Consider the following 14603-nt stretch of genomic DNA (forward strand, 5'->3'; position numbering starts at 1 on the left):
TCCCTCAGAAAAAATACAAATGAGTGAGAATATTATGTGTTGTTTCTCTGTAGGTGGTGGAGAAGGTAGGTAGAATGGTTACTGCTTTTTAGCCATTTTCTTTAAATGTATTTCTATCTACACACACGTAATGCATTGAACAAAAAGGCAAAACAATAAATTTCTAGAAAGAGCAATATATTCTAAACAAATAGATGACCTTGTAAATCTGTACAGAGTATAGTTCACATAAACAAATCATCATACCCATGCAAAAAGAACTAAGGTTCACTATAGTTTCTGTTTTTTTAAGTTAATTTATTTACTAGGAAAAGCTTAAAAATCATTTATCAGCATATATAAAATAGTTTTCAAAATATTTCAAAATGGGAACAATATATGAGAACTAGTTAATGTACATGAATCAAAAATTTAAGTAAGACAATCTTTGAAGTCTTTGAACCAAATGTTCAAACTAATTCCTTGCTTTGACAGGGTAACTAACACTTATATTCAGCGTGTTATGCTTGTTTAAGTGAAGGGAAAGTGAATGGCTTTACTGTTAACATCATTCAGTTTGGAGAGTTCTAAGAATCTGATGTATTTTAAAGATAATTAATTATAAGCCAGCGCCGTGGCTCACTAGGCTAATCCTCCGCCTTGCGGCACCGGCACACCAGGTTCTAGTCCCGGTCGGAGTGCCGGATTCTGTCCTGGTTTCCCCTCTTCCAGGCCAGCTCTATGCTGTGGCCAGGGAGTGCAGTGGAGGATGGCCCAAGTGCTTGGGCCCTGCACCCCATGGGAGACCAGGAGAAGCACCTGGCTCCTGTGGCTTCGGATCAGCGCGATGCGCCGGCCACAGCGCACCGGCCGCGGCGGCCATTGGAGGGTGAACCAACGGCAAAAGGAAGACCTTTCTCTCTCTGTCTCTCTCTCTCTCACTGTCCACTCTGCCTGTCAAAAAAAAAAAAAAAAAAAAAAAAAAAAGAAAGAAAAGATAATGAATTAATAGAATGCATAAATTTCTATCATTAACCTTATGATTTCATTTTTTCCTATTGGAAAGTGAAAATATAAAATGATAAAAGTTATTCCGCATAGGAAAAGAAAAAAGAAAACAAACACATTTACTTGCAGCAGGCAACCATAAAAGTACTCACTGTTCCTGACTGTGGCATAGCAAACACATCAATCACTCTGACGGTGTAATCATCAACAAATTCTCCAAGCATGAGACCCATAACTTCCATTGGAACTCCAGCACGGCCATGTTTTAACATCTGTAAACAGGAAACTACGTGAACATAAAGTACATTTCTTTGAAATCTTTGCCACTCCACTCTTTCCTTTAAGAAAACTTAATTTTGTTCCAGTAGAGATAAAGCATTCTATTTTACAGATGCATCTAAAATAACATCTTAATTCTGGGAGGAGTAAGGTGACACAAATTCCGTCCAAAGTAAAGGATACACTGAAAGAAATAAAGCTCTCTAAAGCAAGTTAACTCCATTCATTACTTACTTTTAACAGTGCCAGGGAAGAGATATACACTTGTTCTGCTGTGTCTACTGCAGGAGCATCTGTAGGTGGCCCCTAGAAATCAGTACATAAATTACCATAAACACACCGTTAAAGAGTTTGAATTAAAACTACGTATCATATAAACTTGTTTTACAAGAATACTGGAAAAACATATCAAGTAGCTTTTTTTCTTCAGTTATAATACAATTTTAACGTGTTTGCAAAAAACAATACTACAGAAAACACAAAATTCAGTACTTAGGCAAGTTTCCAATGGACATAAAGATCAAGTCTTTGAGCAGTGCTAATCTACCTCTGCTATACTTCTTAAGTCAATGTGAATCCAAAATGCTATTGGACTAATGTGATGAACTGAAGGTTCAACACAAAAAGCAAATTCTCTGCACTTCTTGATTTTTCAGCTGAAGACAGCATGTAGATTAAGGCTAGGGTGTCACTTTACAGATTCATAGGTATAATGGGCGGAAGCAAGAAGAAGACTTCTAATCCCCAAGTGAAAGAACTGTGAACAACATACTCTGCACTTCACCTAATGAAGCTGTTCCCCTCTCTCCACACACAAATATAATACAAAAGCCTCTGGTTTCGAACAAACTAGTTGAGACAGGTATAGCTAATATGAGAATACTTCTAAAATCCTGACCATTATCTTTAAAACAATTATCACTTTCAAGCAAGAAAGATAGTAGGTTTATCCCTGATGAGTCTTTCTTCATAAAAAGAAACAAACCTCTTTTGACTATTTAACATTGAATTGCCCAAGGCAACTACGTATACAGCCTATGATCCTTACCATCAAAATTCCTATAATCTTATAATCTAATAAATGTGATATTGCCCCAAACAAATGTGTAATGAAAAATTTCCTGATTTTAAATACTGGGGAGTCGTGGAAATTATAATGAGATGTGATTCATAATTGCTAGGTCCTCTTTGACTTAAAGTTGTTTTTCTCTCACAATAACACTATTACAAATTATATAAACATGTTAGCTATCCAATTTGTAAGTCAATGTTCCCTCTCACTTTAATGCTTTTATTTACTGAAATTAAACAACTGCTTTATTCATTACATTCCACACTTATAGAACAGTACATGCTTCCTCTCATCTACTTATCTGCTAAGTTCTGTGATTTTTTGTTTTCATTTAAATGCTCATTGTATTTACTGGAAGCATTAAATATAAAAAGCTCTAGAATAAGTATTCTTTAAATTTAATAGGGTGGGTATATGGCAAAGCAGTTGTCACTGCTTGAGATGTTTGCATCCTATATGAGTGTGCCTCATTCTAGTCCTGGCTGGACACTCAACTACTCTTTAAAAAATATATGTGCTTGCTGGTGCCGTGGCTCACTAGGCTAATCCTCCGCCTGTGGCACCAGCACCCTGGGTTCTAGTCCCGGTTGGGGCACCAGATTCTGTCCTGGTTGTTCCTCTTCCAGTCCAGCTCTCTGCTGTGGCCCGGGAAGGCAGTGGAAGATGGCCCAAGTGCTTGGGCCCTGCACCTGCATGGGAGACCAGGAGGAAGCACCTAGTTCCCGGCTTCGGATTGGCACAGCGCCGGCCATGGTGGCCATCTGGAGGGTGAACCAACGGAAGGAAGACCTTTCTCTCTGTCTCTTTCTCTATCTAACTCTGCCTGTCAAAAAAAAAAAAAAAAATATATATATATGTGTGTGTGTGTGTGTGTATGTATATGTGTTGGGACTGGTGCTGTGGCTCAGTGGGTTAACGCCCTGGCCTGGGGTGCTGGTCATCCCAATATGGGCGCCGGTTGGAGACCCGGCTGCTCCACTTCTGATACAGCTCTGCTATGGCCTGGGAAAGCAGCAGAAGATGGCCCAAGTCCTTGGGCCCCCGCACCCATGTGGGAGACCTGGAAGAAGCTCCTGGCTCCTGGCTTCTGATTGGCTCAGCTCCAGCCATTGCAGCCAGGACTCAAACTGGCACCCATATGGGATACTGGCACCATAGGCGGAGGCTCGACCTAGTACACCACAGTGCTGGCCCCCTATTTTGTTTCTTGATCAGGTCGGAGATTCAACTGCACAATAAAACCCTGAGATGCAGAGAAGGGTTGGTAATGATGAAATGGAGGAAGACAGAGAACAAACAGGAGGGAACTGAAGTACTATATTGTCTATGGGACAGATATTAGGAAGCTCAACTAGCAGTGAATATCCAAGGATAGTGTTTTCCTACATGATCAACCTACTCAGAAAAGCATAAAACCCAGAAATGTAAAAGAAGACTCATTTAAACACCCAGGAAGTTAAGCTCAGATAGGTATGTAAGAACCTGTAGAATGGCAAATCAAAGATGGCTAATTAGGAAGCTATGTGTGGCTATGGACAATCTATATCCATTGTCTTTGGCAAACTCGACTAGGGAACAATATTCTGATGATTCAAAAAGAAGAAAGTCATCTAAAAGTAGGAATCATGAAGAAAATTTTAGAAAACTACTTGGTGTCACTAGGATACAAGAAAGTTTCTCCGAAATAGAAGATGAAAAATAAGAGTTAAAATTGCACTGGGAGAAACAAGGGTAAAAATGCATTATAACAACTTTCATTCAGTGACAGAGAATGCAAACCTTAGTAGATGTCCCAGAATGTAGAGTAAAAAGTTAGGGATGAAAATTATTAGAAATACAATGAAACTAGAATGGTAAAAAAAGCACTGAAATCACTTCTTTCTAAATATAAGAAATGCCAAGAATCAACAAGCAAAGCTCAAGAAAGTTTTCTTGGATGAAAAAATGTTCAACTTTTGGACCACAAAATACCAGGCAGTAATCAAGGAATAAAGTACTATATCATGTAAAACTCCAGGTAATCTTAATAGGGATCTAAATCTAAAACTCACCAGGACAAAGCAAAATGTTTAAAACCACATAAGAGGAGCCGGTGCTGTTGTACAGCAGGTAAAGCCGTTGCCTGCGGTGCTGGAATCCCATATGGGTGCCGGCTTGAGTCCTGGCTGCTCTACTTCCGATCTAGCTCTCTGGGAAAGCAGCAGAAGATGGCCCAGGTCCTTGGGCCCCTGCACCCGTGTGGGAGACCCAGAAGAAGCTCCTGGCTCCTGGCTTCGGGGCAGTGCAGCTCTGGCCGATTGGGGAGTGAACCAGTGCATGGAAGACCTCTCTCTCTCTCTCTCTCTCTCTCTCTCTCTCTCTTTCCTCTCCTTCTCTCTCTGTGTAACTCTTTCAAATAAATAAATAAATCTTTAAAAAAAGAAAACACATAAGGAAAACCTTTACCTACATTAAAAAAAAAAAGCAATACAGGTTCACTTTTATTTCTTTGCAATAGTAAATGACAAAAAACAATGAGTGGAGCTGGCGCTGTGGCATAGAAAAGTAAGTCTCCACCTGCAGGGCTAGCAGCCCATATGGGGACCAGTTTGAGTCCCCGCTGTTCCCATCCAGCTCCCTGCTAATGTGCCTGGGAAAGCAGAATATGGCCCAAGTACTTGGGTCCCTGTACTAACATAGAGAATTGGAAGAAGCTCTGGGCTCCAGGTATCCACCTGACCCAAACCCAGTTTTTGCAGTCATTTGGGGAGTGAAACAGCAGATGAAAGATCTTTCTCGCTCTCTCTCTCTCCCTCCTTTGTACTTCTGCCTTTCAAATAAATAAATAAATCTTAAAGCAAAAAAAATAAAAATAAAAAAATAAAAGACGCTCATTCTCCTTTAAAAAAAATAATACCAGAGTTTTGGCACAGTGGTTAAGATGATGCTTGGGATGCATGCATCTCATAGAAGAGTGCCTGCATTCAAGTCCTGCTTCTGCTTCCAATTCCAGCTTCCTGCTAATATGCACCCTGAGAGGCAGCAAAGTGATGGCTTAAGTAGTTGGGTCCTTGCCACCCATGTAGGAGACCTGTATTGAGTTCCAGGTTCCTGGCTTCAGCCTGTCCAGACTGGCAGTTTCAGACATTTGGGGAGTGAATTAGCAGATAGGAGATTTCCCTTTTTTCTGCCTTTCAAATAAAGAAATAAATAATTTTTAAAATTTTATACGCAGTCAATTTTCAAATATGTCTGAAGGTCCACAGATTCATAACTAAATGCACAAGAGCTCAGAAAGCATTTCCATAGAGCCTCCTTGAAAGAACTTGAATAAATGACCTAGATGAGTGTTATCGACCCCAAATAAAAGAAGATTAAAAAAATGCGAAAGTCATTGTCTAAAAACATTGGTAATACCACTGAAAACAGTTAAAAATAGAGACAGAGCTAAATAATATAAATAACAATGATCCAAATACACAATTATTATTTAAGTAATTACATAGGCATGAAGAAAAACGAAGTATACAAAATTCTATATGTAACCCTGGGAGGGGAATGGAGATACAAATGTTGGCTTTGGATTAAATAATTTTCTGAACACCTTTAAAGCAGCCAGTATAAAAATTAAAATGTAGAGAAGAAGTCATACTGGATGGAGTGCCTGGGGTCCCAGCTCCTCTACAATTACAACACAGTTGTTAATGTGCTGGGAGGCAATAGGTGATGGCCCAAGTACTTGGGTTCCTGCCACTCATGCAGGAGACTGGGATGGAATTCCTGGCTCCTGGCTTCAGTCTGGCCCACCCCTGGATATTATGAGCATTTGGTGAGTGAACCAGTGGATGGAATATACCTCTCCCTGTGTGTGTCTCCCTCTATCTCTGTCATTCTTTCAAATAAATAAATCTTTTAAAAATCTCAAAATGCAATGTACAGGGGGGGCACTGTTGTGGCACTAAGCCGCTACCTGCAACACTAGCATCCCACATAGTAACCATCTGGGAAATCAACCAGCATATGGAAGATCTCTTTCTCTTTTTGTCTCTCTCTCTCTCTGTCACTCTGCCTTTCAAATAAATAAAAATAAGTCTTTAAAAAAATGCAAAGTACACTGTACAAAGTCAATAGAGAAAAAAAGCAAACACAAACTGACAATTAAATAAACAACAGAGAAAAAAACAACAAAAGAGAAAAATTAAAATATCAAGATAAGGTAAGATTGGGGCCAATTGGCCGGTGTTGCAGCTCACTTGGCTAATCCTTTGCCTGTGGCACCGGCACACCGGGTTCTAGTCCCGGTCGGGGCACCAGATTCTGTCCCGGTTGCTCTTCTTCCAGGCCAGCTCTCTGCTGTGGCCCAGGAGGGCAGTGGAGGATGGCCCAAGTGCTTGGGCCCTGCACCCACATGGGAGACCAGGAGGAAGCACCTGGCTCCTGGCTTCAGATCGGCGCAATGTGCCGTCTACAGCACGCTGGCCATAGTGGCCATTTGGGGAGTGAACCAACAGAAGGAAGACCTTTCTCTCTGTCTCTCTAACTCCTGTCAAAAAAAAAAAAAAAAAGATTGGGGCCAGCACTGTGGCATAGCAAGTAAAGCAGAAATCCCATATGGGTGCCGGTTTGAGTCCTGGCTGCTCCATTTCCAATCCAGCTCTCTGCTATGGCCTGGGAAAGCAGTAGAAGATGGCCCAAGTCCTTGGGTCCCTGCACCCATGTGGGAAACCCTGAAGAAGCTCCTGGCTCCTGGCTTCGGATCAGCGCAGCTCCAGCCGTTGTGGCCAACTGGGGAGTGAACCAATGGATGGAAGACCTCTCTCTATCTCTGTGTCTCTCCTTCTCTGTGTAATTCTGACTTTCAAGTAAATAAATAAATCTTTAAAACAACAAAAGACAAGGTAAGATCAAATATACTGGTTATTAAAAAAATAAATGGAGTAAAGATCCTTGTTAAAAAAAAATGCTTCTTAAATGGGTTTAAAATGGAAATTCATGTATATACTACTTAAAAGTAGCAATACAAACAGAAACAAAGATCGAACAAGATCTGTCAGTCAATAAATTGAATATCCATTGTCCAAAATGCTAGGGACCAGAAGTATTTCAGACTTTGGACTTTTTCAGATTTTGAAATATTTGCAGATTTATTAGATGAACATTCCTATTCAAAAAAATTCAGATATGTCCCCCATTCTGAAACTTTTGAAAGTTTGGGACATTTGAATTTCAGATTTTCAGATCAAGGATGCTCAACCAATACCTACATTTCTTGCATAAAAGAAATCAACCATGGCCAGCGTTGTGGCATAGTGGGCTAAGCATCTGCCTGCAACACCAGCATTCCATATGGTTGCTGGTTTGAGTTCTGGCTACTCCTCTTCTGATCCAGCTCTCTGCTATGGCCTGAGAAAGCAGTAGAAGATGGCCCAAGTCCTTGGGCCTCTGCAACCACACGGTAGACCCTGAAGAAGCTCCTGGCTCCTGGCTTCAGACTGGCCCAGCTCCAGCCATTGTAGCCATTTAGGGAGTAAACCAGCAGATGGAAGACCTTTCTCTCCATCTCTCCCTCTCTTTGTAACTCTACCTCTTAATAAAATAAAATATTTTTTTCTTTTATTTAGTAAATATAAATTTCCAAAGTACAGTTTATGGATTACATTGGCTTTCCCTCCCCCTAATTTCCCTCCCATTCACACCCCTCCCATCTCCCGCTCCCTCTCCCATTCCATTCACATCAAGATTCATTTTCAATTATCTTTATATACAGATCGATTCAGTATACTTACTTAATATATACTGAATCGATCTTCTGTATATAAAGACAATTGAAAATAAATAAATATTTTTTAAAAAACCAATTCATTCATCTTGCCTTTCTTCAGTGATGTATTACATTAATATTTGCCAGGAATAAGTCACTTCATACACTTCTGGGATAAATTGTTCCAGTTTGATTGACTATTTATTATTTATGGTTTTTGTTTTTCTGTTCATAAATGAGATTTGTCTGGCATTTGCTTTTTTCTGTTAAATTTGTCAGGGTTTAATATCATTATGCTAAATTTATAAAATGAACCAGGAAAAACTTTACAAGTTTTCCAATTACAAAGTTTCCTGTTTTCAATGTTCTAACAATGTGTACATATATTTAAAATCATCCATATTTTTCAAATTTGGAATAATTCATTATTAAAATATTTGGCTCTGAAGCAATTTTGGAGCTAATTGTTATAACTAATACTGTGAGAGAAAAACAATTTTATTTATGACAAAAAATCAACACATAAGTAAATTAAAAAATACTAGAACCTTAATGGAAGTATAAGCAAAGAATATAGCCTAATTACAAGAAATATATTATGAAATAAATATGGACAATATTCTAACTCCCTCACTGACGTTCTTTAATTAGAGAAATGCTAATTAACACATTAAGACATTGTGGGGTTTTGTCTACCAAACAAGCTTTACAATGCCCAATTCTGGTGAGGGCATAATGAAAGGGACACTTGGCACTGTTGGTGAGAATTTAAATTGATAAAATCTATCAGAAATGCAACACAACAATGTATATCAAGAGCCTTGCAGTCGCACAAACTTTTTGACCTACTTTTTCACTCCTAGAAATTATTTGTATAAATAAACAATGATGTTTGCAGGAACCAGAACATCATGATAGTTCTTTTAATAATACAAATAAACCCAGGAACTTAACCTATAATTAACAAGTGTTGTTGATGGCCCCTTTTATGAGATCTTTGATGGCTTTAGCCATCGTAAACAGCAATATATCCTTAAGTTAAAAGCAAGGACCCTAACCTGCTGCTATACTAACTATTTTAGCCTACAATGTTGAAGGGATCCTCACCTAAGTTAAGAAGAGGTGAGGTTGCAGAGAAAAAGGTAACTTGTCTTTCCACACTGGAAAACAGAACAAAGTTCTTCAAAAATAAATAAATAAATAAATACAACTATCATATGACCAAGCAATCCTTCTTTTAGGTATTATATCCAAAGGAAGTGAATTCAGTACCAGGAAAAATATCTGCATTACCATGTTCATTGCAGCATAATTCATGATAACCAAGATACGATAATAACCCAAGTGTCCACTCATGGATGAATGGATAAAGAAAGAGTAGTATATATCTTTTTATTTTTTTATTTGACAGAGTTATAGAAAGACAGAGAGAAAGGTCTTCCTTCTGTTGGTTCACTCCCCAAATGGCCACTACAGCTGGTGCTGCGCCAATCCGAAGCCAGGAGCCAGGTGCTTCCTCCTGATCTCCCATGCGGGTGCACGGCCCAAGCACTTGGGCCATCCTCCATTGCCCTCGCAGGCCACAGCAGAGAGCTGAACTTGAAGAGGAGCAACCAGGACTAGAACCCGGTGCCCATATGGGATGCTGGCGCCACAGGCGGAGGATTAACCAAGTGAGCCACGGCGCTGGCCCTGGGTGGTATATTCCTTTACTGGGATATTATTTAGCAATTAAAAAGAAGGAAATCCTCTCTTTGCAATCATTGCAACCTTGAGAGCATTATGCTAAGAGAAATAAGTCAGAGAGAGAAATTCACTATATCTAAATGAATCTAAAAAGGCTTAAACAGAGTAGAATGGTGGTCTTTCAGGATAGGTGGTGGGGGGAAGGGGAGATGTCAGTCAAAGAGTACAAACTTTCAGTTATAAGATACATAAGTTCATGAGACTTAACACACAGCATGATGAGGTGACACATATGTAAGCTAATTTGACTGTGATAATCATTTCACAAACAAATGTGTATCAAATCATCACACCCTACAAACATACAGTTTAGTCAATTATACTTCAATAAAGCTGAGGAAACTAACAGGAAAACTAAAAGAAAAGACCGCAGCTGCTGTGTACATTCACACAGAGACAGATCTCTTTCCCTTCTTGCAGGCTTTAATAACAAGGTAAGTAAGGGAATAAATCCATAAAATAACCAGGTAGACACAAACATTTACCAGTACAAAGTGTTTTAAAGTACTCAAGAATGAAGCCACTTGTGGTTAGTTCTTGACTCTAAGTAAGGGATTCTGCTTCAGAGAGTTTTTCATTGGTAAAAATCTGAGCTTCCCAGGATGGGAATGTGACTTAAAATCATGACATACAGGAAAGGTTCAAAATAACTTTGGAAAAGACTCATTTGGAAAAGACTCAAAGAAAACATTTCTTTTTAAAAGTCAAAAAATTTATCAGAAGACAAAATTTACACTAATAGTTCTCAAAGTATATTACCTGAACCAGTCCCATTTGCATCACTTGTTAGCAATGCATATTCTTACTGAGTCAGAAATTCTGTAGGGGTCGGCACTGTGGTGTAGTAGGTTAAGCATCCACTGTGGTGCTGGCATCCCAATTGGGTACCAGTTTGTGTCCCGGCTGCTCATCTTCCAATCCAGCTCTCTGCTATTACGCCTTGGAAAGCAGTGGAGAGTGGCCTAAGTGTTAGGGCCCCTGCACCTGCTTGAGAGACCTGGAGGAAACTCCTAGCTCCTAGTTTTGGGTCGGCTCTGGCTGTCACAGCCATTTGGGGAGTGAACCAGCAGATGGAAGACCTTTCTCTCTTGGTCTCATCTTTGTCTGCAACTCTATCTCTCAAATAAATAAATAAATCTTTAAAAATAAATAAATAGATAAGTACTACTGCCCTCAATAAAAATATTACAGATAGGGCTCTAATATTGATAAGTGATTATATCACTATTTCTAGGTTCTCTCCTAACTCACTACCAGTTATCACATTGCCTCCCCTAAGAAAGCCATCTCCAATTTAGTATCACCAAAAACCAAGCTAGAAATATAAGCAAAATTTTTGTTAACACTTTCGTTTAGTCTTTGTATGTCAAAAAGTTTCATCAATTCTTTGTTACGCCGCAGTGTGGCAGATTTTTTAAAATACTCATTTTCAAGAAAGGGATCGCAAGAAAATACATCTAAAGAATTTATACTAATAAAATAAGTTTGGAACATACTGTGTATTGACCTATTCCAAATTTATGTGGTATACTAGGATATCAAAGGCTATAAGAAAAATTGAGGAGTGGAAAAGAAGAAAATAAAACATCTGTTGAATTTTGTTTAATCTAACGGTCTTCATGTCACTCCATGTGCCATATGGTCTTATCAGACTTTCAGGCTCTACCATAATATTTTTCATATATGTGGCAGAGATCTCAGAGGACACACTTTAGTTGTGTGGTTAAATGAAGGTTTCAAGAAGTTTATGAGGCAGGCAAAATACATATTACCATGGATCACAAGGCTAAAAAGTATGACACTCAGGATTCAAATTAAATTTCTGACTTCTAGTAATGTACTGTTCCTACTACAACCTACCACTCCTTTTTTTTTTTTTTTTAAGATTTATTTATTTGAAAGGCAGAGTTATAGAGAGGCAGAGGTAGAAAGGGAAAGAGATATCTTCCATCCACTGGTTCACTCCCCAAATGGATGCCAGAGCTGGGCTGACATGAAGCCAGCAGTCAGGAGCTTCTTCTGAGTCTCCCATGTGGGTGTAGGCACCCAAGCACTTGGGATATCTTCAACTGCTTTCCCAGGCAATTAGCAGGGAGCTGGATGGGAAGCAGAGCAGCCAAGACTTAAACCGGCATCCACATGGGATGCCAGCACTACAGGCAGTGCCTTTACCTAGTATGTCACAGTGCCAGCCCCCCACTCCATTTTAAGATGCTCAAATCTATTTTTATTATAGGACCTTAGCTCCTCTTCACTCTTTATAATGTTAGAATTCTCTGTTGCCTGGAGTCATTTCCTACTGCAGAAATGAGAACACTAGGACATCCTTCCCGTTCAAATTCATTTAGTTAGTCCACCAATATCAGAGAACACCTCAGTGTTTCACTAGAAGTGGGCTATGGAGAGCAAAATGCACTATTGCATTTACTTGAAACAGTATAAACACTAATATGAAAAACAATTTTTTTAATTAAAATCTACTGTTAGAAATGTAAGTCACAGGCCCGGCACTGTGGCATAGTGAGTAAAGCCACCACCTGCAGTGCTGGCATCCCATATAGACACTGGTTCTAGTCCCAGCTGCTCCACTTCCAATCCAGCTTTCTGCTATGACCTGAGAAAGTAGAAGATAGCCCAAGGCTGTGGGCCCCTGCACCCACGTGGGAGACCTGGAAGAAGCTCCTGGCTCCTGGCTTCGGAGTGGCACAGCTCCGGCCGTTGCGGCCAATTGGAGAGTGAACCAGAGGATGGAAGACCTCTCTCTCTGCCTCTCCTTCTCTCTCTGTGTAACTCTTTCAAATAAATAAATAAATCTTTTTTAAAAAAAAGAAATGTAGGTCACATAAAGCTTTTAGGATTCTTTTTAAGCATAAGCATATACATGATAGAAAAATGAAAATAAGGCAAGCGCAGTTCTCAAACATACCACCAGCACAAAGAATTAAATTGTGGTTATAAATACACTTTAAAAAACTGAGTAAATGTAAACAACAATAACAAAAATTAGATACTAATTCACTACAGAAGCCTCAAAAAATGGGGACTTATCAAAATATTTCATGTATTAGATGGGTGTACCCTATGCAAATAAACAGGTATAGCTCTATTTTAAATGTTAAATAATTTAAGAGGGGAAAAAACAGCATGAGTCTCAGAGAAAAAAATGCACAAAATTTGAATGGTGTGGATAATCAGGAAGTAATGGCCATAGGAACAGAATCCCAGTTCTGGGAGGTGGTATCCAGAGCAACAGAAACAGGCATTGGTTTTTTCACTTGTCCCTCACAGTTTCCAAGTCCTTTTAACTACCTCTGCTCCCATGTCTCCTACTTTCAATCTTGTGATTTTAATGACACACAAGATTTCATAAGTAGAAACTAATATACATTGTTTTCTCAAGTTAAACTTAACCATCCTTAAGCTTTGTTTACATCCAGCCAAAATGTACATGTGATCACATTAAGTACAAATTATACATGTCCCATTTATAGGACTAAGAACTTTAATTTATTTGAAAGGCAGAGAGAGACAGAATCTCTTGATTCATTCCCCAATGCCTGTAACAGCAGGGGTTGGGCAAGGCCAAAGCCAGGAGATGGGAACTCAGGTCTCCCTCTTGAGTTGACAGGATCCAATCAGTTGAGCCACCACCTGTGGTCTCCATTAGTGTGCATTAGCAGGGAATTACTTCTATCATGTTTCATTAATTAAAGCCTTATCATGTTTAAGAAATTGAAAAAATGCTGGATAAAGTGATATTACAGAAACTGTACAATGATATAAACAAATGAAAACCTGAACCCTTAAATACTTTTTAAATTTTTTAAAGTAGCTTAAGCTGTTACTATTATAAAAAATAGCACTGAAAAAATTGACTTTTTCCTGGTGCTTAACCAATAGCATAGATCTAAAAATCATCAGCTTATAAAGTAATAAACTATGTTAACTTGGCTAACTTTATAACAACTATTTCTCCACTCCAATAAACAAAAACAGAAAGTCATTTTTTGAAACTGAATATAAGTTCAATTTGAAGATTATTAGAATAACTGAATGCAGTTAAGTAGTACTTAAACAAAAAAGTCTGCATTTCACACTGTCACTATAAAATAACACAAACGCGGGGACGGCACTGTGGTGCAGCAAGTTAAAACCCTGGCCTGAAGCACTGGCATCCCATATGGGCGCCATTTCTAGTCCCGGCTGCTCCTCTTCCAATCCAGCTCTCTGCTATGGCTTGGGAAAGCAGTAGGCCCAAGTCCTTGGGCCCCTGCACCCAAGGAGACAAGGAAGAAGCTCCTGGCTCCTGGCTTCAGAACAGCACAGCTCTGGCTGTTGCAGCCATCTGAGGAGTGAACCAGCAGATGGAAGACCATTCTCTCTCTGTCTCTACCTCTCTCTGTAATTCTGTCTTTCAAAAAAAACAAACAAACAAACAAAAAAAAAACAAAAAAAACCCACAAATGCTCCTGACAAGACACATTTGAATATACTCCAACTTCGTAGTCTGTTGAACTTAAGTGAATGTTACCATGTGAAAATGAGAATTATTTAGTTATTTATTACTGTAAAAAACCATGAAACTAATATGCACATAACCTTCACAAAAAAACCCTGAAATTATTTTTTCTCTATGTAAATCCTCAATATTTACTGTTTTGAAATAACTTAAATAAATCTGACTCTATAAAATAGGTGTGTTTTAAAAAGAAGGAAACTCTATATCTTTAAACTATCAGTCAGCTATCAAACAGAACTGTGTAGGACAAATAGCTGAAT

At 39.0% G+C, this 14603-nt stretch overlaps 1 protein-coding gene across 2 annotated transcripts in view; it reads right to left on the reverse strand.

Moving 5' to 3' along the window:
* PSMD14 (proteasome 26S subunit, non-ATPase 14) overlaps nt 1-14603 on the reverse strand; it is a 111476-nt gene that overhangs the window by 46745 nt on the left and 50128 nt on the right. For both annotated transcript variants that reach the window (XM_051849541.2, XM_051849542.2), the window contains 2 exons: nt 1501-1572; nt 1140-1259 (listed from right to left, as the gene is read on the reverse strand). In XM_051849541.2, coding sequence (XP_051705501.1) covers nt 1140-1259; nt 1501-1572 — 192 coding nt within the window. The remainder of the gene's footprint in view (nt 1-1139; nt 1260-1500; nt 1573-14603) is intronic.

The sequence above is a fragment of the Oryctolagus cuniculus genome, chromosome 3 (genome assembly GCF_964237555.1).
Source record: "Oryctolagus cuniculus chromosome 3, mOryCun1.1, whole genome shotgun sequence".
Classification (NCBI taxonomy): Eukaryota; Metazoa; Chordata; class Mammalia; order Lagomorpha; family Leporidae; genus Oryctolagus; species Oryctolagus cuniculus.